The sequence below is a fragment of the Oryctolagus cuniculus genome, chromosome X, assembly GCF_051225735.1.
Source record: "Oryctolagus cuniculus isolate XC-2025 breed Fujian yellow rabbit chromosome X, ASM5122573v1, whole genome shotgun sequence".
Taxonomy (NCBI): Eukaryota; Metazoa; Chordata; class Mammalia; order Lagomorpha; family Leporidae; genus Oryctolagus; species Oryctolagus cuniculus.
In genome coordinates this window covers 66680248-66707860 of record NC_142888.1, presented here as the reverse complement: position 1 = coordinate 66707860, position 27613 = coordinate 66680248, and the positions used below count along the sequence as shown (strand labels likewise).

At 37.3% G+C, this 27613-nt stretch overlaps 1 protein-coding gene across 1 annotated transcript in view; it reads left to right on the top strand.

Moving 5' to 3' along the window:
* Positions 1-27613, top strand: part of CYLC1 (cylicin 1) — a 62163-nt gene that overhangs the window by 10032 nt on the left and 24518 nt on the right. The window contains exon 2 of the mRNA XM_089323943.1: positions 22825-23077. Within this exon, the coding sequence (XP_089180069.1) occupies positions 22825-23077 (253 nt within the window). The remainder of the gene's footprint in view (positions 1-22824; positions 23078-27613) is intronic.

Genomic DNA, 27613 nt, shown 5'->3' with positions numbered 1-27613 from the left:
AAATTGAGTCATGATGACACAGCAGACGTAAACAGACCAATAACAAATATGGAAATGGAATCTGTAATAAAGACCCTGCCAATAAAGAAAAGCCCAGGACTGGATGGACTCACTGCTGAATACTACCAGACATTTAAAAAAAGAACTAACTCCAATTCTCTAGCTATTCAAAACAATTGAAAGTAAAATAATCCTCCCAAATTTCTTCTATGAAGCCTGCATCACCTAAACTATTAAACCAGAAAAAGAAACAAGAAAGAAAGAGAGTAATAGATAAATATCCATGATGAACATATATGCAAAAATCATCAACAAAATACTAGCTAATCAAATACAACAAAATATCAAAAAGATCATTCACCCGGACCAAGTGGGATTTATCCCTGGTATGCAGGGATGTTTCAATATTCACAAATCAATGAATGTCATATATCACATTAACAAACTGAAGAACAAAAACCATGGAGATATCTTAATAGATGAAGAGAGAAATTATTTGATAAAATACAACATCCTTTCATGATGAAAACCTTAAGCAAATTGGGTCTAGAAGAAAAACTCCTCAACACAATCAAGTCTATTTATGACAAACCCATGGCCAGTGTCTTATTAAATGGGGAAAAGCTGGAAGCATTCTCCCTAAGATCCAGAACCAGATAAAGATGCCCACTCTCACCATTGCTATTCAATATAGTCTTGGAAGTTTTATCCAGAGCAATTAGGCATAAAAAAGTTATCAAAGGGATACAAATTGGAAAGGAAGAAATCAACATATCCCTATTTGCAGATGACAAGATTATATGTATAGGAGAATCAAAGGACTCCAACAAGAGACTATTGGAACTCAAAGAAGAGTTTGGTAGAGTAGTAAGATATGAAATCAACACAGAAAAATCAATAGCCTTTGTGCAAACAATGTCATGGCTGAGAAAGAACTCCTAACAAAAATCCCATTCACAATAGCTACCAAAAAGATTAAATACCTTGGAATAAATTTAACCAAGGATGTCAAAGATCTCTATGATGAGAATTACAAAATATTAGAGAACTAAATAGAAGACACAAATATGAAAAAATCTTCCATGTAATGGTTGGGAAGAATCATATCATCAAAATGCACATTCTACCAAAATAAATTTACATATTCAATAAAGTCTCAGTCAAAACACCAAAGACATTCTTAGTAGATCTAGAAAAAAAATGATGCTAAAATTCTATGGAATCACAGAAGACCCTGAATAGCTTAAGCAATCATAAACAAACAAATAAATAAATAAATAAAATGGGAACATAACAATACCAGATTTTAAGATTTTCTATAGGGCACTTATAATTGAAACAGCCTGGTACTGGCTCAAAAGCAGACTTGTAGCCCAATAGAACAGAATAGAAACTCTGGAGATCAATCCACGCATCTACAACCAACTTATCTTTGACAAAAGAGCTAAAATCAATCCCTGAAGTGAGGACAGTCTCTTCAACAAATGGTACTGGGATAACTAGATCTCCACCTGCAGATGTATGAAACAAGACCCTTACCTTACACCTTACACAAAAATTCACTCAAAATGGATAAAAAAAAAAAAACTAAATCTACAACCAGAAACTATCACATTTATAGAGAACATTGGGGAAACTGCAAGACATTGGCATAGGCAAAAACTTCTTAGAAAAGATGCAAGAAACACAGGCAATCAAAGCCAAAAGTGGCAAATGGGATTATATCAACCTTAGAAACTTCTGTACTGCAATTGGAACATTCAGCACAGTGAAGAGACAAAAAAAGAATGGGAGAAAATATTTTCAAAGTATACAACTGATAAATGGTTAATATCCAGTAACTAAAAAGAGCTCAAAAAGTTCAACAAGAACAAAACAATCCAGTTAAGAAATGGGTAAAGAATTGAACATGCATTTTTTTAAGTGAGGATATTCAAATGGCCAATAGACACATGAAAAAATGCTCAGGATAACTAGCCATCAGGGAAATGCAAATCAAAACCATAATGAGGTTTCACCTCACTCCAGTTACAATGGCTCTCATACAGAAATCAACAATAAATGCTGGTGAGGATATGAGGAAAAGGTATCCTAACCCACTATTGGTGGGAATGTAAACTGGTGCTGCCACTGTGGAAGAAAATATGGAGATACCTCAAAAATCTGTAAATAGGCCTACTATATGATCAAACCATCCCACTCCAGGGAATTTTCCCAAACCAAAACCAATCAGCAAATGAAAGAGTTATCTGTATCCTCATTTTCTTTTTTTTTTTTAATTTTTATTTATTTATTTATTTTTGTGATAGGCAGAGTGGACAGTGAGAGAGAGAGAGAGACAGAGAGAAAGGTCTTCCTTTGCTGTTGGTTCACCCTCCAATGGCTGCCGCGGCCGGCACACCACGCTGATCCGATGGCAGGAGCCAGGTACTTATCCTGGTCTCCCATGGGGTGCAGGGCCCAAGCACCTGGGCCATCCTCCACTGCACTCCCTGGCCACAGCAGAGAGCTGGCCTGGAAGGGGGGCAACCGGGACAGAATCCGGCACCCCGACCGGGACTAGAACCCGGTGTGCTGGTGCCGCAAGGCAGAGGATTAGCCTAGTGAGCCAGGGCGACGGCCTTGTAGCCTCATTTTCATTGCAGCAAAATTCACAATAGCTAAGATATGGAATCAACCCAGATGTTCATCAACTGTTGACTAGAAAAAGAAAGTATGATATATAGACACTATGAAGTACTACTCAGCTATAAAAAAATCAAATTCTTTCTTTTGCAACAAGATAGTTGCAAGTGGAAACCACTATACTTAGTAAAATAAGCTAGTCCCAAAAAGACAGATAATATATGTTTTCCCTGATCCAAGGTAACTTACAATAGAGTACATAAAATATCATGTATTGGAAAGGTGGCCAAGATGGTGGTATAGCAACAGGACATTCTGATTAACACAGGGAAAAATAGATAGTTAATAAGGAAAGGGGATATGAGCTGGTGACAGAGCCATGAGAATTTCCTGCAGAGAAGCCCAGGAGCCCAACAGAGACTGGAGAGGTCCACACTGAGGGAACAAAAAAGAAAGGGAAGTGGCTGAGGTGCAGTGCGGGCTCAGTGGGGAAGTCAAATGGGAGACTGATGCCACTCCCCCACCCCCAGAGTACCAGGTGAGACTCAAGGTCACAATTCCACAGAGCTGCTGATAACAGCTTGCAGGGGAGGCTGGCAAACTACATTTGAAGTTTCAAGTGGGAAGAATAGGAGAATAAACAGAGAGGTAGAGCACACCCCTGTCCAGCTATGTATCCCTCCTCCCACCAACTGGACCTGCAACCAGCTGGGAGAAGCCATATTGTTTGCTTACAATTCAAAAGTAAGCAGGGGGCTACCTCATTTGCCTCCCATGAATTGCAGAGGCCACTTCACAGCACCCTCACCTGGAAATAAGGATCACAACATTTCAGAGTAATTACCCCCTACTATGCAAGTGCTAAACAAGGAGAAGTTCCAAATATCAAAATATCAAGCTTGTTTCATGCACCAGTGAGAAGCAAGCCTGGCACCAGTAGGCGGGCCATAGAGCACCAGAGCTCTCACACCTGCCCCCACCATGATCAAGAAGTGAACAGGACTCGCAGGGGTGAGGCTGCGGGCTTCTACTTGCAACATACCTCAACACATGTAGCAAAGCTCACCTTAGTAACACATAAAGAAAAGATCTTTAAAAGTGCATGAGGGGCCGGCACTGTGGCACAGTGGGTTAATGCCTGAAGCGCCAGTATCATATGTGGACACCAGTTTGAGACCCAGCTGCACCACTTCCGATCCAGCTCTCGCTATGGCCTGGGAAGGCAGTGGAGGATAGCCCAAGTCCTTGGGCACCTGCACCCACATGGGAGACCCAGAGGAAGCTCCTGGCTCCGGGCTTCGGATAAGCACAACTACAGCCATTGTGGCCAATTGGGGAGTGAACCATCAGACAAGAGACCTCTCTCTCTCTCTCTCTCTCTCTCTCTGCCTCTCCTCTTTCTGTGTAACTCTGACTTTCAAATAAATAAATAAAAATCTTTTTTTTTTAAAGTGCACAAGAGAAACGACAACATTCAGAGGAAACCCAATTAGACTTACCCCGGACGTCTCATCACAAACCCTAAAGTAGGCAAGGAAAGGATGGCAAGACAGACTCCAAGTCCTAAGAGAAAAATGGTCAACCCAGAATACCATACCCTGCAAAGCTCTCATTTATGAATGAAGGAGAAATAAGGATCTTCCACAACAAACAGAAATTGACAGAAATCGTAACTACTTGCCCAGCCCTACAAAGGATGCTCAAGGATGTGCTACACACAGAAGCACAGAAACAGGAACATCATTACAAAAGTAGATGAACTCAGAAAATGACCCAGCAAAAGTACAAGTGAAATCCAAAATAAATAAACAGAACTATTTATGGAAACATGTCAGGGCAAAGACGGCACTTAACAGTACTCATGCTGCATGTAAATAGTCTCAACTCCCCAGTTAAAAGACACAGACTGGCTTAATGGATTAAAAAAGAAAACCCATCTGTTTGCCGCCTACAAGAAACACATTGTACCAACAAAGATGCATGCAAACTGAAAGTGAAAGGATGGAAAAATATAATCTATGCTAACAGAAACCAAAAAGAACTGATGTGGCCATCAGACAAAATAGACTTTAACACAAAAACTATTGAAATAGACAAAGAAGGACACTATACAATGATTAAAGGATCTATTCAACAGGAAGATGTGACTATTATAAATGTATATGCACCTAATTACAGGCCACCAGGCTTTTTAAAAGAAATGTTAAGGGACTTAAAGGGACATATAAACTCAAACACAATAGTAATGGGGGACCTCAGTACCCCACTTTCAGCAATGGACAGATCAACCAGACAGAAAGTGAACAAGAAAACAACAGAGTTAATCAACACCAAAGACCAAATAGACCTTGCAGATATGTACAGAGCCTTCCACCCTACAACCACAGAGCACACAATTTTGTCTCTGGTACATGGAACATTCTCTAGGATTGACCATTTGCAATGCCATAAAACAAATCTCAGCAAATTCAAAAAAATTGATATCGTACCATGCATCTTCTCAGACCATAATGCATTGAAACTGGAAATCGACAACTCAAGAATCTCTACATCATATGAAAACACATGGAGAATGAAAAGATGTTTCTGAATGAACAGTCAGTCATAGAAGAAATCAAAAGAAAAATAAAAAATTCTGGAAACAAATGAAGATGACAAAACAACATATCAAAATTTGTGAAATACAGCAAAAGCAGTGCTAAGAGGAAAGTTTATAGCAATTGTGCCTATATCAATAAACTGAAAATTCACCAAATAAGTAAACAATCTATGCCCTTCAAGGATCTAGAAAACAGCAGCAAACCAAACCCAAAGTGAGTAGAAGAAAAGAAATAATTAAAATAAGAGAAGAAATCAACAAAATTTAAACAAAAAACAAATACAAAAGATCATAAAATGAAAAGCTGTTTATAAAAAAAAAATTGACACACCATTGGACAACTAACCAAAAAATGAAAAGAGAATACCAGAATAGAGAAGACCCAAATAAATAAAATTAGAGATGAAAAATGAAATGTAACAACAGACACTACAGAAATAAAAAGAATCATCAGATATTACAACAAAGAGCTATATGCCAACAAACTGGGAAACCTAGAAGAAATCAATAGATTCCTGGACAAACACAACCTACCTAAGAAATCCATAACCAAGACAGAAATTGAAGAAGTAATAAAGACCCTCCCAACAAAGAAATGTCCAACACTAGATGGTTTCACTGCTAAATTCTACCAGACACTTAAAGAAGAACTAATTCCAATTCTCTTCAAGCTTCAAAAAATAAAGGGAAGGAATCCTCCCAAATTCTTTCTATAAAGCCAGCATTACTTAATTCCTAAATCTGGAAAAGATGCAACAGAGAAACACAACTACAGAGCAATTTCCTTGATGAACATAGACACAAAAATCCTCAATAAAATTCTGGTCAATTGAATCCAACAACACATCAGGAAGATAATTCACCCAGAACAAATGGGATTTATCCCTGATATACAGGGATGGTTCAGCATTCACAAATCCATCAATATGATACATCACATTCACAAACTGAAGCACAAAAACCATATGATTATTTCAATAGATGCAGAGAAAGCATTTGACAAAATACAACACCCTTTCATGATGAAAACTCTAAGCAAATTGAGTTAGAAGAAACATTCCTCAATGCAATCAAGGAAATTTATGACAAAACCATGGCCAGCATCCTTATGAATGGGGAAAAGTTGGAAGCATTACCACTGAGATCCAGAACCAGACAAGGATCCCCACTCTCACATTGCTATTCAATAGAGTCCTGGAAGATTTAGCCAGAGCCATCAGTCAAGAAAAAGAAATCAAAGTAATTCAAATTGGTAAATATGAAGTCAAATTATCCCTGTTTGCAGATGATTTGATACTATATATAGGGAATCGAAAGGACTCCACTAAGAGACTACTAGAACTCATAGAAGAGATTGGTAAAGTAGCAGGATATAAAATCAACATACACACAAAAAAAAAAACAGTCTTTATATACAGAGACAATGCCATGGCTGAGAAAGGACTTCTAAGATCAATCCCATTCACAATAGTAACAAAAACATTCAAAATCCTTGTAATAAATTTAACGAAGGATGTCAAAGATCTCTATGATAAGAATTATGAAACTTAAGAAATAGAAGAAGATATCAAAAAATGGAAAAAAAAACTTCATGTTCATAGTTTGGACGAATCAGTATAAATAAAATGTCCATTCTTCCAAAAATAATTTACAAATTCAATGCAATGCCAATCAAAATACCAAAGACATTCTTCTCAGATATAGAAAAAATGATGCTTAAATTCACTGGGAAACACAGGAGACCTCGAATAGCTAAAGCAATCTTATACAACAACAACAAAAAAAGTTGTGGACATCGCAATACCAGATTTCAAGACATACTACAAGGCAGTTATAATCAAAACAGCCTGGAACTGGTACAAAAACAGATGGATAGAGCAATGGAACAGAAAAGAAACACAGAAATCAATCCAAGCATCTACAACCAACTTATATTTGACCAAGGAGCTAAAACCATTACCTGGAGCAAGGGCAGTCTCTTCAACAAATGGTGCTGGGATAACTGAATTTCCACATGCAGCAATTTGAAGCAGGACCCCTACCTTACACCTTACAAAATAATCCATCCAAAATGGATTAAAGACCTAAATCCATGACCTGATACCATCAAATTACTAGAGAGCATTGGGGAAACCCTGGAAGACATTGGCACAGGCAAAGAGTTCCTGGAAAAGACCCCAGAGGTACAGGCAATAAAAGCCAAAATTAACAAATGGGATTTCATCAAATTGAGAAGCTTCTGTACAGCAAAAGAAACAGTCAGGAAAGTAAAAAGGCAACCAACACATTGGGAGAAATTATTTGCAAACCATTTAACTGATAAAAGATTAATAACCAGAACATATAAAGTAATCAATAACCTCCACAATAAAATTAACAACCCCATCAAGAAATGAGCAAATGACTTAAGCAGACATTTCTCAAAAGAGGAACTCCAAATGGCCAACAGACACATGAAAAAATGCTCAGGATCAATAGCCATCAGGGGGATGCAAATCAAAACCACAATGAGGCATCACCTCACCCCAGTTAGAATGGCTTTCATACAGAAATCAACAAACAGCAAATGCTGGCGAGGATGTGGGGAAAAAGTTACCCTAATCCACTCTTGGTGGGAATGAAAACTGGTAAAACAGTTTGGAGATACCTCTGAAATCTGAATATACTCCTATCATACAACCAAGTCATCCTACTACTTGGAATTTATGCAAGGGAAATGACATCTGCAAAAAAGAGTTATCTGAACCTCCATGTTTATTGCAACTCAATTCACAATAGCTAAGACACAATGGAAGACTGGATAAAGAAACTATGGGATATGTACTCTATGGAACATTACACAGTGGTTAAAAAAATCCAGTCATTTGCTACAAAATGGATGAATCTGGAAAACATCATACTTAGTGAAATAAGCCAGTCCCAAAGAGACAGATACCATATGTTTTCCCTTATCTGTGAAAATTAACAGAGCACCTAGAAGGAAACCTGTAGAAGTGAAATTGACACTACGAGAAGCAATGACTTGAACAGGCTTTGTCTTGACTGTCAAGGAACAGGTTTTTATTATTATTATTTTTTTCTACTTAATACCATTGGCTTAACTCTTTATTTAACAAAGAAATAATCATAAGTGTATTAAGTCAATTGATAATAGATCCCAGTTAAAAATAAAATGGGAATAAGACAGGGAGGAGTTGTACAGTGCAGCACACAGTCCCATGAACTTAACCCAAGGGTAAAGCTAAGGGGACTCCAAATCCCATTAAGTTAAGTGGTACTAATGCCATCTTACATGATAAAGTGATCATATTAAGTGTGTAACTGATCATATAGATATGATTACATGTAAAGGGGATCACATAAATAAAACCAGTGTCTAGTAATAACAATAGATAAAATTTAAAAGGAGAAAATATTACAACATGGGAAGCAGTCCACACAGCAGACTCATAAAATGACAAATGCCCTAAACAGCACTCAACCTTAGAATTATCCCTTAATACATTCAGATCTGGCTGAAAACCCCATGAGAGCACTTCTGGCATGAAAAGCCAAGACACGGTGACCAAAAAATGTTGTGCATGAAGGATCTCTGTGAGTGAGACCCCAGTGGAAAGAAGGGGCTATCAAGAAAGGATGTACTTTTTTTTTTTTGAATGGAGGAGAGAACTTCCACTTTGTTTATGTCCCTGTAGAAATACTGATGGAGTTTGTGGACTCAGAAGATTTCCATAGCCTTGGCAGCTGATGTCAAGAGCCTCAGGTGATCACTGACATCATAAGAAAGTGTTAATTGTTAAATTAACAACTGGAGTCACGGTATACTTACTCTTCCTATAGGACCTCTGTCCTTAATGAGTTGTACTGAGAATTAACTATAAAACTTGTTCTCAAACAGTACCTTTATACTTTGTGGGTATGTGGGTGCAAATTGTTGAAATCTTTATTTAGTATAGAGCTGGCCTTCTGTATATAAAGTTAATTAAAAATGAATTTTAATGAAGAATGGGATGGGAGAGGGAGTAGCAAGTGGGACGGGAGTGGGGGTGGGAGGGCGGGTACTGGGGGGAAGAACCACTATATTCCTAAAGATGCACCTATAAAAATTGTATGAACATTTTGAATTTGATGATTGTTTATAGTCCTTGTCTCCTCAGTTGAGGAACAGTGGTTTTTTTTCTTAATACTCTTTGTTGAACTATTTTATTTAGTGTATGGTTAACTTTAATAATCATTAACTAAACTGAAAGTAGATCTTTGGGAATGGGATAAGGAGGAGGAAGAAAGATTGGAGTGTGGGCGGGAGGGAGGGTAGGGTGAAAAGTGTCACTATGTTCCTAAATCTGTACATATGAAATACATGAAACTTGTATAACTTAAATAAAATTTTAAAAAGATGCAAATAGCATACATATGAAGATAATTTCCCCCAAACAGAATCCTACCTCCTCCAATTATTTTGTTTTTATGAGGAAAAATTCACATTTACAAATTTCCTTCCAAGAACCTTATTCTAATTCAGTTATGTACATAAAATTTGTTTTCAGTTTTGGGGGGCAACATTATCTTTCAAACTTTTCAATATAATTTTAATGATTGTACTTTGACTAAACTTACATATTTAAGAACACACATTATTTTTTAGAAAAATAAAACTGTGAACATAAAACTTTTATATAAATAAAAAAGCCAGAATATGAAGATTATATCCCAGATTACAGCTGTTTTTATAGAGGAATGTTTATATTCTTCAAAGTTCCTTTCTACCCCTATAACTCTTTGATGCTCACACATACACTCACACGCTCTCTGTCCTGTGTGCACACATTCACATACAAAACTTGTTAAAATAAAATATCAAATAATTCATTATTAAACCAGATAGATTAATTCAATTAAATAAATGAAAAAACTAATTTGTCAGTCTAAGCTTTAAAAATTGTGCACTGTAAGATATAACTACTCTGCGCTTTCCCTTTAAATTTCTCCTAGTCATAATCTCTTTATGATGTCACCACCCAATATAACCAGTTTGAACACACAGTGCTGAAGTCCTGGCAACATATAGGCAGGGGAAATGTCTCTTCCAAGGTTGTAAGTCCTTTTTTAAAGATTTTTTACAGTTTTTTGATAACTAATATGCTTAATTGGGTTACATTTATATATAATTAAGTATAAAGAACATTTCTTTCATGGTTACTTTATTTTTAGAATGAAAGATGTATTTTAAACAAAGATATGAAACTACCATCAATATCTTGGGTGTTTGGCTTTTGACATTTAGTTATTTCAGGCTCTTTTGCAAAATAACTGAATGACTTTGACCATTTTACCTTTCTGAGTCTGTTTCTTATGTTTCTTATTTATCTGTTTATTTATATTTATCTGTTTCTTATTTTAGGGAGAATGGAAGAAACTAATGTACATAAAGACATTTTAAAATGTAAATCAGAGTAAAAATTAGTAAGACTTCAATGTATTAGTTCAGTGTACTTAACTTAATGTGTAGGTAACGTTAGATCATTTTATTCAGATAAAATGGAAGACAGTAGGGGCACAGTGGTGTTGTGGCACAGTGGGTTGTTACCTCCTGAAAAGATGGCATCCCTTATGAGAATCAGTTCAAATTCCACTGCTCTGCTTCCAATTCAACTCCCTGGTAATGCACCTGGGAAAGCAGTGAGAGATGTCCCAAGTACTTGGGCCCCTGCTACCTACATGGGAAACCCGGATGGAGTTCCTTGCTCCTGGCTTCAGATTGCCTCAGCTCCAGCCATTGTGGCCATTTGGGGAGTGAACCAATGGATAGGATCTCTTTGGCTTTCTCTGTATCTCCATCTCTCTCTCTCTCTCTCTCTCTCTCTCTCTCTCTGTAATCCTGCCTTTCAAATAAATACATAATCTTTAACATAAACTCTTTTTTTAAAAAAATTGATTTTGAAGGGAAGGATTACAAAGAGGGAGGAAGAGACAGAGTATCCATCTGCTGGTTCACTCCCCAAGTGGCTACAATGGCCAGAGCTGAACCAATCCAAAGCCAGGAACAAGGAACTCCACCCAGGTCTCCCATGCGGGTGACAGGGGCCCAAGTACTTGGGACATCTTCCAATGCTTTCCCAGGTGCATTACCAGGGAGTGGCATCGGAAATGGAGCAGCCTGGACTTGAACCAGTGACGATATGGGATGCCAGCATCACGGGTGGCTAAACACACATGTCAAGATGGTGGCTTTAGTGAGTTTATCTTTTAAAGGAACAATAAGTGGAAGACAAAATATTATTCACATGGAATTAAACAGCAGTACTACTGCAGTCCTTCAGTTCTGGTTGTTATTTTACAAGCTGATCTCTTAAAGTATATTGTTGAAAGTAAAAAAAAAAATTAAGACAGTTCAGGTCATGTTAACTTGGAACTATCAGCTAATACCCATGTGTATTAATTGAAACCATATGAGATTACCGATTATTGAAAATACTATCCTTTCCTAGTGGATAAGAATGCAGAGATAATTCACTTGACTGTACTTAAACAGGTCTCTTTTTTGTACTCCCTATTCTATTCCATTGATTGATTGTCTTTGTGTCAGTGTTACATTGTATTAATTACTATCATCTTAAAATAATTGGATATATTAATATTTGGTATTGTATTTCTTTCACATTTGTTATTTTCTCCCAAATAGTCTTGCATATTTAACCATTTCATTTCCATATCCAATTTATAACCAACAAGTCCAATATCAAAATAAAAAGAAAAAATTTATTGAGATTAAATTAAATATATCAATTTAGGGAGAATTTCTATATTTATATGACTAAATCTTCCTGTCTCTGAAAATGGTAAATACGTGCATTTATTTAGGTTTCTTAAATTTATATTAATGTTGCTTTCTGCTTCACAGTGTAAAGATATCACACATGTATTAAGATTTATTCCCACATGTTTGGTATTTTGAGGAGATACAGAAATGGTATTTTTTTTCCCATAACGTCCCTCCCACCCGCAACCCTCCCCTTTCCCACTCCCTCTCCTCTTCCATTCACATCAAGATTCATTTTCTTTTCTCTTTATATACAGAAGATCAGTTTAGCATATATTAAGGAAAGATTTCAACAGTTTGCTCCCACACAGAAACATAAAGTGAAAAATACTGTTTGAGTACTAGTTATAGCATTAAATCTCAATGTACAGCACACTAAGGATAAAGATCCTACATGAGGAGTAAGTGCACAGTGACTCCTGTTGTTGATTTAACAAATTGACACTCTTGTTTATGGCATCAGAAATCACCCTAGGCTCTTGTCATGAGCTGCCAAGGCTATGGAAGCCCCTGAGCTCACTGACTCTGATCATATTTACACAAGGCCATGGTCAAAGTGGAAGTTCTCTCCTCCCTTCAGAGAAAGGTACCTCCTTCTTTGATGACCTGTTCTTTCCACTGGGATCTCACTCGCAGAGATCTTTCATTTAGGTTTTTTTTTTTTTTTCCAGAGAGTCTTGGCTTTCCATGCTTGAAATACTCTCATGGGCTTTTCAGCCGGATCCGCATGCCTTAAGGGCTGATTCTGAGGCCAGAGTGCTGTTTAGGACATCTGCCATTCTATGGGTCTGCTGTGTATCTCACTTCCCATGTTGGATCATTCTCTCCCTTTTTGATTCTATCAGCTAGTATTTGCAGACACTATTCTTGTTTCTGTGATCCCTTTGGTTCTTAGTCCTATCATTATGATCAATTGTGAACAGAAATTGATCACTGGGACTAGTGAGATGGCATTGGTACATGCCACCTTGATGGGATGGTATTTTTAAAAATATTTTCTAATTGTCACTAGGATATATAAATATAATTTATTTTTAAATTTTATTTTTAAGATTTATTTAACTATTTGAAAGACAGAGTTACAGAGGCGCAGAGAGAGAGAGAGAGAGAGAGAGGTCTTTCATCCACTAGTTCACTCCCCAGATGGCTGCAACAGCTGGAGCTGTGCTGATCTGAAGCCAGGAGCCAGGAGCCTCTTCTGGGTCTCTCACACAGGTCCAGGGGCCCAAGGACTTGGGTCATCTCCTATTGCTTTAGCAGGCCATAGCAGAAAGCTGGATCAGAAGTGGAACAGCCGAGACTTGAACCAGCACCCATATAGGATGCCAGCACTGCAGGAGGTGGCTTTACCCTCTATGTCACAGCGCCAGCCACTGTAATTGCTTTTTACATTTCATATTTGTGTCTAACAATCTTAGCACTGATTAATTCTAGTAGTATGTCTATAAATATTTTGCATTTAGTATCATGCTGCCTGTTAATAATGACAGCTTGGGGCCAGCGCTGTGGCCTAGCAGGTAAAGTTCGAGTCCCGGCTGCTCTAATTCTTTTTTTTTTTTTTTTTTTTTTTTTTTTTTGACAGGCAGAGTGGACAGTGAGAGAGAGAGACAGAGAGAAATGTCTTCCTTTGCCGTTGGTTCACCCTCCAATGGCCGCCGCGGACGGCGCGCTGCGGCTGGCGCACCGCGCTGATCCGATGGCAGGAGCCAGGAGCCAGGTGCTTTTCCTGGTCTCCCATGGGGTGCAGGGCCCAAGCACCTGGGCCATCCTCCACTGCACTCCCTGGCCACAGCAGAGGGCTGGCCTGGAAGAAGGGCAACCGGGACAGAATCCGGCGCCCTGACCGGGATTAGAACCCGGTGTGCCGGCGCCGCTAGGCGGAGGATTAGCCTAGTGAGCCGCGGCGCCGGCCCCGGCTGCTCTAATTCTGATCCAGCTCTCTGCTATGGCGTGAGAAAGCAGTAGAAGATGGCCCAAGTGCTTGGACCCCTGAACCACATGGGAGGCCCAGAAGAAACTTTTGGCTCCTGGCTTCAGATCAGTGCAACTCTGGCCATTGCAGCCATCTGGGGAGTGAACCAGCAGATGGAAGCGCTCTCTTTCTCTCTCTCTCTTTCTCTTTCTCTGCCTTTCTGCAACTCTGTCTTCAAATAGATAAATAAATCTTTAAAATGACTTTAAATGATGATGGTTTCACTTCTTTTTCTATTCTGACACTTTTAATTCTTCATGTACTGTCTTATTGATTTGACTAAATCCTCCCGTGCAATGTTAAATTAATGTTCTTCCAGGAGACATCCTGTTGTTGTTCCTGCTTTCAAAGAAAGAGTTCAAGTTTTCAAGATTGAGTATTACATTTGTTATAGGTTTACTTTAGATTTCCCTTATTTGATTAAGGAAAAATACTTTCTAATCTTTCTTTGTTAAGAATTTTATCTTTATGCTTAGTGAAATTCGCACATCCCAAAAAGTCAAATACCATATGTTTTCCCTGATCATTGGTCTAATAGAGTTCTAAAATGTTATGTACAGGTAAAATTAACATTTTGAGATTCAATGGTTGTTTATATCCCTTGTCTCTTCAGTTGAGAAGCAGTTTTTTTTTTCTTCATACTATGTGTTAAACTCTTTACTTACTGTAGGGTTATTCTCATGAGTATAAGGTAACCTGAAAATAGATCTTTGTACAAATTAAGAATGGGAATAGGAGAGGAAGGAGCAAGAAGGTTAGGAGGGCAGTGGGGAGAGAGGATAGGATGGGAATAATCGCCATGTCCCCAAATTGTGTATTTGAAATGCATGAAGTTTGTGTACCTTAAATAAAATTTAAAAAGTAATTTTATCATGAATAAGTACTGGGTTTATCAAATGATTTTTACTACATATTGAGATTATTATTACAGTTTACCTCCTTTATTCTAATGTTTTTATGTACTGAATTTCAAATATGAACCAACATGCAATAAATTCTACTTGGTCCTGATATGTATTGGTCCTCTCTATGTATTGAATTTGCCAAAAATATCTAAGGCATTTGGCATCTATGTTTGACAGAGTCAGCCCTGTAATTTTTCCACTAACAAATTTGTTACTTTTTGGTATTCAAGTTATACTTTCTTATTAAGAAAGGTAAATGTTGAGGTCAGTGCTGTGGCTTAGCTATAAAGTCGCTGCCCATATGGGGGCTAGTTTGAGTCCCGGCTGCTCCACTTCCGATCCAGTTCTCTGCTATGTCCTGGGAAAGCAAAAGAGGATGGCCCAAGTCCTTGGGCTCCTGTATCCACGTGGGAGACCCTGAAGAATCTCCAGGCTCCTGGTTTTGGATCGGCTTGGCTCCAGGTGTTGCAGCCATTTGGGGAGTGAACCAGTGGATGGAAGACCTTTCTCTCTGTCTCTCCCTCTCTCTGTCTGTAACTCTACCTCTCAAATAAACAAAAACAAATCTTTTTTTAAAAAAAGGTGAATGTTTACTTTTTCCCATTCTTTGAAGAGTTTGTAAACAACTGTTATTTCTTTTTTAGGTGTCTGGGAGAATTAAAGAAAGAAAACATCCAGATGTGGAGTTCTCTGCATCAGTAAGTTCTTAATTATTGTATCAACTCCTTTAGAATAAGAAAAGCAATTCAAATATTGTATTCTACTTATTTCAGTTTTCATATGTGTTCTTGCCCAAAAAATGGCCGTTTTATTTAGACTTCCAAATTAATATGCACAAAGCCTTTGTTTTCACTTTCATTTCTAATTTTACCCTTGTTATTTTTTCTTCCTACATTATTGAGCATAAAGCTTTTGTTTTCCCTTTCATTTCTTATTTTACTTTTTTCCCATCATACATACTTGAGTTTTAATTGGTTGTTGTATTTCTACTCCTTTAACATGTTATACAGATCATAGATTTTCAACTTCTTTTTTTTACTATACAAATTTAAAGTTATAAATTTCCCTGCAAATAAACATTTGTAGCCCACTAATATAAAAATATGATTTTATTTAGGATATTCAAAATTTTGTCTAATTTTTATTGTGATTTGTTTTTCACTTCTTTAGAGACATTTATTGATCTGATAATGTTGAGCTGCTATTCTTAAGCAGAGGATATTAAGATGAGTTGCTTTTTTCTTACAGCCTTCAAAATGCATCTGGTGACAATCTATATTTGATATGTTTGGAGTTGTTTGGGCTTTATGGATTCACATATTTGTTTTTATAAGTTTTATGACATTATTTTTTTAACTTTTATTTAATAACTATAAATTTCCAAAGTACAGCTTATGGATTACAATGGCTTCCCCCCCATAATGTCCCTCCCACCTGCAACCCTCCCCTTTCCCACTACCTCGCCCCTTCCATTCACATCAAGATTAATTTTCAATTCTCTTTATATACTGAAGATAGGTTTAGCATACATTAAGTAAAGATTTCAACAGTTTGCTCCCACACAGAAACATAAAGCTAAAAATACTGTTTGAGTACTAGTTATAGCATTGAATCACAATGTACAGATGTTTAGGACAGAGACCCAACATGAGGAGTAGGTGCACAGTGACTCCTGTTGTTGTCTTAACAAATTGACACTCTTTTTTTTTTTACTTTTATTTAATGAATATAAATTTCCAAAGTACAGAATATTGATTAAAATGGCTTCCCCCCCATAACGTCCCTCCAACCCGCAACCCTCCCCTTATCCACTCCCTCTCTCCTTCCATTCAAATCAAGATTCATTTTTGATTCTCTTTATATACAGAAGAGCAGTTGAGCATACATTAAGTAAAGATTTCAACAGTTTTCTCCCACACAGAAACATAAAGTGAAAAATACTGTTTGAGTACTAGTTATAGCATTAGATCTCAATGTACAGCACACTAAGGACAAAGATCCTACATGAGGAGTAAGTGCACAGTGACTCCTGTTGTTGATTTAACAAATTGACACTCTTGTTTATGGCATCAGTAATCACCCTAGGCTCTTGTCATGAGTTGCCAAGGCTATGGAAGCCCCCTGAGTTCACTGACAATGATCATTTTTAGACAAGGCCATGGTCAAAGTGGAAGTTCTCTCCTCCCTTCAGAGAAAGGTACCTCAATGTACAGCACACTAAGGACAAAGATCCTACATGAGGAGTAAGTGCACAGTGACTCCTGTTGTTGACTTAACAAATTGACACTCTTGTTTATGGCGTCAGTAATCTCCCTAGGCTCTTGTCATGAGTTGCCAAGGCTATGGAGGCCTTTTGAGTTTGCTGACTCTGATATTATTTAGGTCATAGTCAAAGTGGAAGTTCTCTCCTCCCTTCAGAGAAAACTACCTCCTTCTTTGATGACCTGTTCTTTCCACTGTGATCTCACTCGCAGAGACCTTTCATATAGGTTGTATTGTATTTTTTTTTTTGCCAGAGTGTCTTGGCTTTCCATGCCTGAAATACTCTCATGGGCTTTTCAGCCAGATCCGCATGCCTTAAGGGCTGATTCTGAGGCCAGAGTGCTGTTTAGGACATCTGCCATTCTATGACTCTGCTGTGTATCCCACTTCCCATGTTGGATCATTCTCTCCTTTTTTATTCTATCAGTTAGTATCTGCAGACACTAAACTTGTTTGTGTGATCCCTTTGACTCTTAGTCCTATCATTATGATCAATTGTGAACAGAAATTGATCACTTGGACTAGTGATATGGCATTGGTACATGCCACTTTGATGGGATTGAATTGGAATCCCTTGGCATGTTTCTAACCCTACCATTTGGGGCAAGTCAGCTTGAGCATGTCCCAAATTGTACATCTCCTCCCTCTCTTATTCCCACTCTTATATTTAACAGGGATCACTTTTCAGTTAAATTTCAACACTTAAGAATAATTGTGTATTAAGTACAGAGTTCAACCAATAGTATTAAGTAGAACAAAAAATACTAAAAGGGATAAAGTATTAAGTTGTTCATCAACAGTCAGGGCAATGGCTGATCAAGTCACTGTTTCTCAAAGTATCCATTTCACTTCAACAGGTTTCCTTTTTAGTGCTCGGTTAGTTATGTATATATATATAGTATAGTTTCTTAATCCAGTCAACAGTTGATTGGACATCTGGGTTGACTCCATATCTTAGCTATTGTGAATTGTGCTGCAATGAATATAAGGTACAGATAACTATTTCATATACTGATTTATTTTGATTTGGGTAAATTCCCAGGAGTGGAATGGCTGGATCACAAGATACATGTATATTCAGATTTCTGAGGTATCTCCATACTGTCTTCCACAGTGGTTGCACCAGGTTACATTCCCACCAACAGTGGACCAGGTACCTTTTTCCCCACATCCACCCCAGCATTTGTTGTTTGTTGATTTCTGTATGAGAGCACAAGTCCTTGAGCCCCTGCTCCCGTGTGGGAGACCCAGAAGAAGCTCCTGGCTCCTGGTTTCAGATCGGTGCTGTTCTGGCCATTGCAGCCAATTGCGGAGTGAACCATCAGATGGAAGACCTCTCTCTCTCTCTCTCTGCCTCTCCTCTCTCTATGTAACTCTGACTTTCAAATAAATAAATAAATCTTTAAGAAAAGAAAAATATCTGTTTAAATCCTTTGCCCATTTCTTCACTGGATTGTTTTGTTGTTGTTGATTTTCTTGATCTCTTAATATATTCTGCATGCTAATCCATTATCAGTTGTATAGCTTGCAAATATTTTCTCCAATTCTGTTGGTTGTCTCTTCACTTTGCTGAGTGTTTCTTTTCAGTACAGAAGTTCTTCAGCTTGAAGTAGTGTCATTGGTCAATTTTGGCTTTGATTGCCTGTGTTTCTGGGTTCTTTTCCAAGAAGTCCTTGCCTATGCCAATGTCTTATAGAGTTTCCCCCCATGTTCTCCAATGATATGATGGTATTGGGTCATAGATTTAGGCCTTTGATCTGTTTTGAGTGGATTTTAGTGTAGAGTGTAAGGTAGGAGTCTAGTTTCATACTTCTTCATGTGGCGATCCAGTTTCCCCAGCACCATTTGTTAAAGAGACTGTCCTTGCTCTGTGGATTGATTTTAGTTCTTTTATCAAAGATAAGTTGGCTGTAGATGTATGGTGTGATTTCTGGAGTTTCTATTCTATTCCATTGACCTACAAGTCTGTTTTTGTGCCAGTACCAGGCTGCTTTGATGATGACTACTGTGTAATAAGTCTTGAATTCAGGCAATGTTGTATCTCCAGCTGTGTTTTTGTTGTATAAGATTACTTTAGCTATTGGGGTCTGTTGTATTTCCATATGATTTTCAGCATAGTTTTCTCCAGATCAGTAAAGAATGTTCTTTGTATTTTGATTAAGATCTCATTTAAATCCGTAAATTGCTTTTGGTTGTATGGACATTTTGCTATTGCTGATTCTTCTAGTTGATGAACATGGAAGATTTCTTCATCTTTTAATATCTTCCTCTATTTTTTTCTTTAATGTTTTGTAATTTTCATCATAGAGATCTTTGACATTCTTAGTTAAATTTATTTCAAGGTATATTATTGTTTTGTGGGTTATTGTGAATGGGATCTTAGAAGTTCTTTCTCTGCTGTGACATTTTCTGTCTATACAAAGGCTATTGATTTTGTGTGTTGATTTTATATCCTGCCACTTTACCAAACTCTTTTATGAGTTCCAATAGTCTCTCAGTGGGGTCTTTTAGATCCCCTATTTATAGGATCATGTCATCTGAAAATATGGATAGTTTGACTTCCTCTTTTCCGATTTGTATCCTTTTGATTCCTTTCTCTTGCCTAACAGCTCTGGCTAAAACTTCCAGGAATGTATTAAATAGCAACTGTGAATGTGGGCATCCTTTTCTGGTTCCAGATCTTAGGATGGATGCTTCCAGCTTTTCCCATTCAACAAGATGCTGGTAGTGGGCTTCTTGTATATTGCCTTGATTGTGCTGAGGACTATTCCTTCTATACTTATTTTGCTTATGGTTTTCATCATGAAAGGGTGTTGTATTTTATCAAATGCTTTCTTTACATCTATTGAGATAATCATATGGTTTTTGTCCTTCAGTTTGTTAATGTGATGTATCACATTAATTGATGTTGAACCATCCCTGCATACTGAGGATAAATTCCATGTGGTCTGGGTAAATAATCTTTTTGATGTGCTGTTGTATTCAATTAGCTAATATTTTGTTGAGGATTTTTGCATCTATCTTCATCAAAGATATTGATCGATAGTTCTCTTTCTCTGTTGCATCTTTTCCAGATTTAGGTATTAAGGTGATACAGGCTTCTTAGAGAGAGTTTTGGAGGATTTCATCCTTTTCAGTTATTTTGAATAGCCTAAGAAGAGTGTGAATTAGTTCTTCTTTAAGTATCTGGTAGAATTCTGCAGGACAGCCATCTGGCTCTGGGCTTTTCTTTGGAGAGTCTTTATTAGTGATTCAATTTTTGTCTCGGTTATTGGTCTGTTTAGGGTTTCTATATCTTCACAACTCAATTTTGGCAGTTTGTACGTTTCTAGGAAATGATCCATTTCTTTTAGGTTTCCTAATTTGTTGGCATGGCATACAGTTCTTTGTAATAGTTTCTGATGATTCTTTTTATTTCTGTGCTATTTGGTGCTACATTTCCTTTACCATCTCTAAAATATTGATTTGGGTTTTTCCTTCTTTTTTTGTTTATTTGTCCCAATAGTGCACCAATTTTGTTTATTTTTTTAAGAACAGCTCTTCATTTTACTAATTTTTGTATTTTTATTTCGATTTTGTTTATTTCTTCTCTAATTTTAATTTTTTCTTTCCTCCCTCTAATTTTGAGCTTTGTTTGTTGTTGGTTTTCTAGGTCTTTGAGATGTATTGATAGCTCATTTATTTGGTACCTTTATGGTTTCTTCACATAGGCACCAATTGCTATAAACTTCCCTCTTAACACTGCTTTTGCTGTATCCCATAAGTTTTGATATGATGTATTGTCATCTTCATTTGTTTCCATAAATTTATTGAGATCTCTTTTGATTTCTTCTATGACCCACTGTTTATTTAGGAGCATGTTGTTCAGTCTCCACGTGTTTGCATATGGTCTAGAAATTCTTGAGTTGATTTCCAGCTTCATTCCATTGTGATCAGAGAAGATGCATGGAATGATTTCTCTTTTCTTTTAATTCACTGTTACTTACTTTGTGGCCTACTATATGGTCTATCCTAGAGAATGTTCCATGCACTGATGAAAAGAATGTGTATTCTGCCACTGTGGGGTGAAGGTTCTGTAGATATCTGTTAGGTCCATTTGGTCTATTTGTCAATTAACTCTTTTGTTTCCTTGCTGATATTCTATTCGGTTGATTTCTTCATTGCTGAGAATAGGATATTGAAGTCCCCCATTACTATTGTGTGGGAGTCCTTGTCTCTTTTTAAGTCTATTAACATTTCTTTTAAATAGCCATGTACCTTGTAATTGAGTGCATATACGTTTATTATAGTCACATCTTCCTGTTGAATTGATCTCTTAATCATTACATAGTGCCCTTCATCTCTTTTAACAGATTTTATGTTGAAGTCTATTTTGTCTGAAATTAGGATGGCAACACCAGCTCAACCTTTCCACTACACTTTTATTTGTTCTATTGAGTTCTTCATTTCTAATACTTCACTCTGATTTCTCTATACAATATCAATTACATGGAAAAAATTTTCATTCATGTCTTGTATAATTTTCTTTTTTTTATTTTTATTTTTAACAGGCAGTGTTAGACAGTGAGAGAGAGAGACAGAGAGAAAGGTCTTCCTTCCATTGGTTTACCCCCCAAATGGCCACCATGGCTGGCGCTGCACCAATCCAAAGCCAGGAGCCAGGTGCTTCTCCTGGTCTGCCACGCGGGTGCAGGGCCCAAGCACTTGGGCCATCCTCCACTGCCTTCCCGGGCCACAGCAGAGAGCTGGACTGGAAGAGGAGCAACCGGGACTAGAACCCGGTGCCCATATGGATGCCGACGCCGCATGCAGAGGATTAACCAAGTAAGCCACAGCCCTGGCCCATCTTGTATAATTTTCTTTAGTTCGTGTATTTGCTTCTGATTCCTTTAGAGTAATCATAGGATTAATGTTTTGAATTCTGTTTCCGGAATTTTCTAAATCTCTTTATCTTCACATTCTAATATTAAAATGTTGTGGTTTTTGTGGGGGTCATAGTGTCTTCTTTATTCTTATTTCTTGAATTTCTGCACTTATTTTTTGGCATTTGTGGATTTAATTTTTATCTTTTACTTCTGATGGCTTTTATCTTTGGGTTATGCTTCTGTGGCTTAGTGGAATGTCTGCACTTTCAGGGAATATGAAGAGGTGTGTGGTGGGTGTAGCCAAGTAGTTCTGGTAAATGCTCTAGGGTGGGGCAAGTTTCCAGGTAACACCCAAGTTGGGCTTGATGGAACTCAATAGAACTCAATACCCAGCTACATCCTGCCCCTTATCATGTAACCTCAGAGTGCCCAATGTCTCAGAACTTAAGACTCCTGCAGTCTCCAGGTTCAGAGGTTTCCCTCAGCCTTGCCAGTCTGTATCAACAGAGAGGTGGGTGTTCCCCAGACCACTCCTCCTAAGCATTTTGACTCTGGGAGGTAACAGGCACAGGTTTCACATATATGCCTAGCAATCTCCCAGCCTGGCTTAAAGTCAGCGGAGACTGTGGACCATTTCCTCTGCTCGAATCTCTGAATCACACACACACACACACACACACACACACGAGACACTGACCAAATACCTGCCCACCTCTGTCAGTTGTTATGTGTGCACTCAAGGGGTTCTTTGGGTGATGCCCTTTTCTAAAATGTAGCCCACCTTCTCTCAGCAGTACAGTGGGCTCTGTTTTGGAGACTTTGAAGGGAATCAAATGTCCCCATCCTCCTCCACTGGGTCCATGGGCAACTGCCAGCTACTGCCAGACCCCAGGGCTCCAGCCCGGACCCCTGAAACACTCTCCCTCCTCCAGTTCTATCACCACAGGTTGCCGCAGTCCATCCTCACCACAACCTCCAAACTGCCACTCTCCGCTGCTGCCACTGCACTCAGGCTCGTGCTGCACATCCGTACCCTCTGCTCAGGTTCATTCCTTTTTGTATCCTGCCATGGGGCATCCTGGGCAGTTTTCTCTCCAATTCTCTGTTGAGAGTGCACCTTCAACACTTTTCTCCTCACTGTTTATCCCTAGCTCAGCGAAGCATGCCACTCCCTAATCCACCATCTTTTCACCCCTTGGTATATCTCACTTAAAATCATACATACAGGGTTTTTTTTTTTTTAACTTACTGTAACAATATCATTTTATTTTTAAGATTCATTCATTCATTCATTTGAAAGGTACAGTGACAGAGAGGGAGAAACAGAGATATCGTCCATCTGCTGGTCAATGGCCTCAATGGCTGGGGCTGGGCCAGGCCAAAACCAGCAGCCTGGAACTCCATCCAGAATCTTCCACATTGGTGGCAGGTGTCCAAGCACTTGGGCCATCTTCTGCTGCCTTCCCAGGCATATTAGTAGGGAGCTGCATTGGAAGTAGAGCAGCTAAGACTCTAACCAGCATCCATCTTTGATGCTGACATCACAGGATACGGCTTAACCCACTACAGCACAAAGTCAGACCCAACAATTTCATCTTAAATTTAGCCCACTCATGGGGCCAGCACTGTGGCATAGCGGGTAAAACTGCTGCCTGCAGCGCCGGCATCCAATATGGGCACTGGTTGGAATCCCAGCTGCTCCACTTTCAATCCAGCTCTCTGCTATGGCCTGGGAAAGCAGTAGAGGATGGCCCAAGTGTTTGAGTCCCTGCACCCACATGGGAGAACCAGAATATGCTCCTGGCTCCTGGCTTCAGATTGGCCTAGCAACTCCATCCATTACGGCCAATTAGGGAGTAAACCAGTGGATGGAAGACCCCTCTCTCTGCCTCTCCTCTCTCTGTGTAACTTTGACTTTCAAATAAATAAATAAAAACAATTTTATTCTACTTACTTTTAATTTGTTACTTTTATTTTTGGAGTTAAATCTAACATTTCACATTTTGTATATAATTTGTCCAGTATTTTAGTCTCTAGTTTGCTTTTCTTGCTTTCCTTTGTATCAATAAAGTATCCTTGTTACATTTGCCTTGTGTTATCCTACAAGTTACACGTTCTTTCAATATTCATTTTTAATAAAATCTTTTATTTTGGAATAATCTTTTGTTTACATAAAAGTTAGAGATGATATAGAGTTATCTTGCATCTATCAGTTTCCCCCATTGTAAGCATCTCATATTATTATTATTGCTACAGTAGTCTGGTTCATTTATCAACAATGTTGGTAAATTGATAATATTGAAAAATTTACAATTCATACCATTTTTAAAATTTTTTCCAGAATCCAAATCAGGATGCCGTATTTCCTTTAACTGTCACACTTCTTTTAAAAACATTTTAATTAATAGTAATTGTACATAATCATGAACTACAGTGTGACATTTCAATACCTGTATAAAAAGTTTACTGTTCAAATCAGGGTAAGCAATATTTTCCCTTCTTTGCCATTAATTTTTGATTGTAAATTTTAATTCCTTTCTTCTATTTGCTAATAAAATATGTAATAGCTTATTGTGAACTATATAATCACTCCCATTATGTTGTGTTGTCTGTTTAATCTCAGATTTTATACTCACTATCCAAACTCCTTGTGTCTCCCTTATTCTCCAAGCCTCTACTAATTACTTTTGTGTACAGATGGAAACTTTTTTAGCTTTAACATATAGGAGGATGTGTAGTACTTGTCTTTGTCAGGCTCATTCCACTTAACATAATGCCTTCCAGTTTGATCCAGTTTACTGCAGATGTGAGATTTCGTTCTTTTAACTGCTGAATAGTATTATATATATATACAATACTATAAATAATATATATAATTTATATATAATATATAAAAATATTTATATATAATACTCTAAACATATATAAAACTATAAATAATACTGTAATACTATATATAAAGAAACACATTTTCTTTATCCATTTGTCTGAATGTGGACACACTGATTGATTCCATATCTTGGCAATTGTGAGCAATGCTTCATTAAACATGGTGGGTTAGGGACCTCTGTGGATATAATGATTTCATATAATTTGTATATAAACCCAGTAATGACAGTGTTGGATCATATGGCAGCTTTATTTCTAGCTTTTCAAGGAACCTCCATACTCTTTGCCTTAACTACTGTACATGATTATATTTCAACCAACAATGTTAAAAAAAAAAAAGCCCCTTTCTGCACATCTTTACCAGTATTTGTTGCTTTCTCTCTTTCTGGTAATAGCTATTCTAACAGGGATAGGGATGAAATATCTCATTTCTTTAGGGCTAATGATAATGAGGATTTTTATATGTATTTCTGCTTTTGAGAAATACCTATTCAAGTGCTATGCCTATTTGTTCACTGGATTGGTTATTTGTTGTTGTAGTCATTGTTGCTGTTTTTGAGTTTTGTGAGTCCCTTATGTATTGTGGATGTTAATCTTAGGTCAGATACGAAGCTTGAAAACAATTTCTCCCATGCTGACAAATATGTCTTCACTCTATCAGTTGTTCCCTTTGCTGTGCATGAGCTTCTGAGTTTGAAATAAACTCATTCGTCTAAGTTTCACTTTTGTTGCCAATAATTTGTGGATCTCATCCAAAAAACTATTACTTACATCAATGTTTTGAAGTGTTTCCCCTGTTTGCTTCTAGTAATTTCAGTTTCAGGCATCACAGTTAGATCTTTGATCCATCATGAGTTGATTTTTATTATATGGTGAGAGATAGGGAAATAATCGCTTTCTTCTTTTTTAAAAATTTATTTAATTTGAAAGGCAGAGTTACAGAAATACAATAGGGAAGAGATAGGTCTTCCATCCACTGGTTAACTCCCCAAATGGTCACAACAGCCTAACATGGACTGATCCAAAGCCAGGAGCCAGGAGCTTCTCCCTTGTATCCCACTTGGGTGCAGGGACCCAAGTACATAGGTGATCTTCCACTGATTTCCTTGGTGAATTAGCAAAGAGCTGGATAGGAAGTGGAGTAGCAGGGACTCAAAGTGGTGCCCATATGGGATGCCAGCACTGTCCTCAATAATTATTTTCTTCTAAATACGTGTATTCAGTTTTGACAGTGCTATTGAAAACACTATCCAATGTATGTTCTTGTTACCTTTTCAAAAATCAGTTGGATTTATGTTTGTGGGAATAATTTCTGAGTTCTCTATTGTATTCTATTAATCTATATGTCTGTTACTATGCCAGTGTCATAATGTTTTAATTACTATTGCTTCACAGTATACATCAAAGTCAGGTATTCTGATGCCTCCAACATTATTTTTCACTTATCTTTTTTCCCCTCAAGATCCCTTTGGCCATTCTGGGTCTTAAATGGTTCCATATGAACTTTAGGATTGTTTTTGTAATTCTATAAAGCATATCATTGGTATTTTGATGAGGATTTCATCGAATGTGTCTATTGATTTAGTTACTATGGACATTTTAACAATCTTGACTCTTCCATTACACAAACATGGACTATATTTCCATTTTTCATATCTTCTATGATCTCTTCCATCAGTGTTTTGCAAGTTTCATTGTAAAGAATTTAATTTTTTTGTTAACTTTATTCCTAAATATTTATTTTTACAAATATTGTGAATGAGATTGCCTTCTCAATACCCCTTTCAGGTAAGGTCATTATTGGAATTTGAAATGCTACCATTTTTATATGTTGATTGTGTATCTCATGACTTTATTAAATTGGTTTCTCTGTTCTAACAGTTTTTTCATTAGAGTGTTTAGGTTTTTCCACATATAAATTTTTTTCATCTGAAAGCATGGATATTTTGACTTCCTCCTTTACAGTTTTTATGACCTTTAAGAGTAGTAAAAGTGGATACCCTTGTCTTTTTCCAGGTTTGAGTGGTAATACTTTCAGCTTGCCTCCCTCCCCCAATTAAGTATGATATTGGTTGTTGGATTGTTATATACAGCCTTTATCATTTTGAGGTATGATCCTTTGATACCTAATTTTTGAGCACTTCTTATCATGAACGGATATTGAATCATATTAAACGCTTTCTCTGCATCTACTGAGGTTATCATGTTTTTTGTTCTTCATTCTGCTAATGTGATTTATGACATTTAATGATTTATGAATGTTGAACCAGCATTGCTTTTCTGGGATAAATGCCACTTGATCATGTTGTGAGATCTCTTTAATGTACTATACTTATTAATGTGCTGTTAGATTTAGTTTACTATTTTGTTGAAAATGTCTGAATCAATATTCATCAAGAACATTGATCTATAGTTTTCTGTGTTATTTCTGTGTTTGGTTTTTTCATCAGGGTATTGATAGTCTCAAAAGAAAAGTTCAGCAGACTTTCATCCTTTTCAATTTTCTGAAATACTTTGATAAGTATTGGAGTTACTTCTGAAATGTTTTATAAAATTCAGGTATAAAGCCCTCTAGTCATAGTCTTTTTTTTGATAGGAGACTTTTTTTCTTTTTTATAAAAATTTTATTAAAATAAGAGAATGGATTTTATGCATTCCATAGGTAAAGTTCCAAGA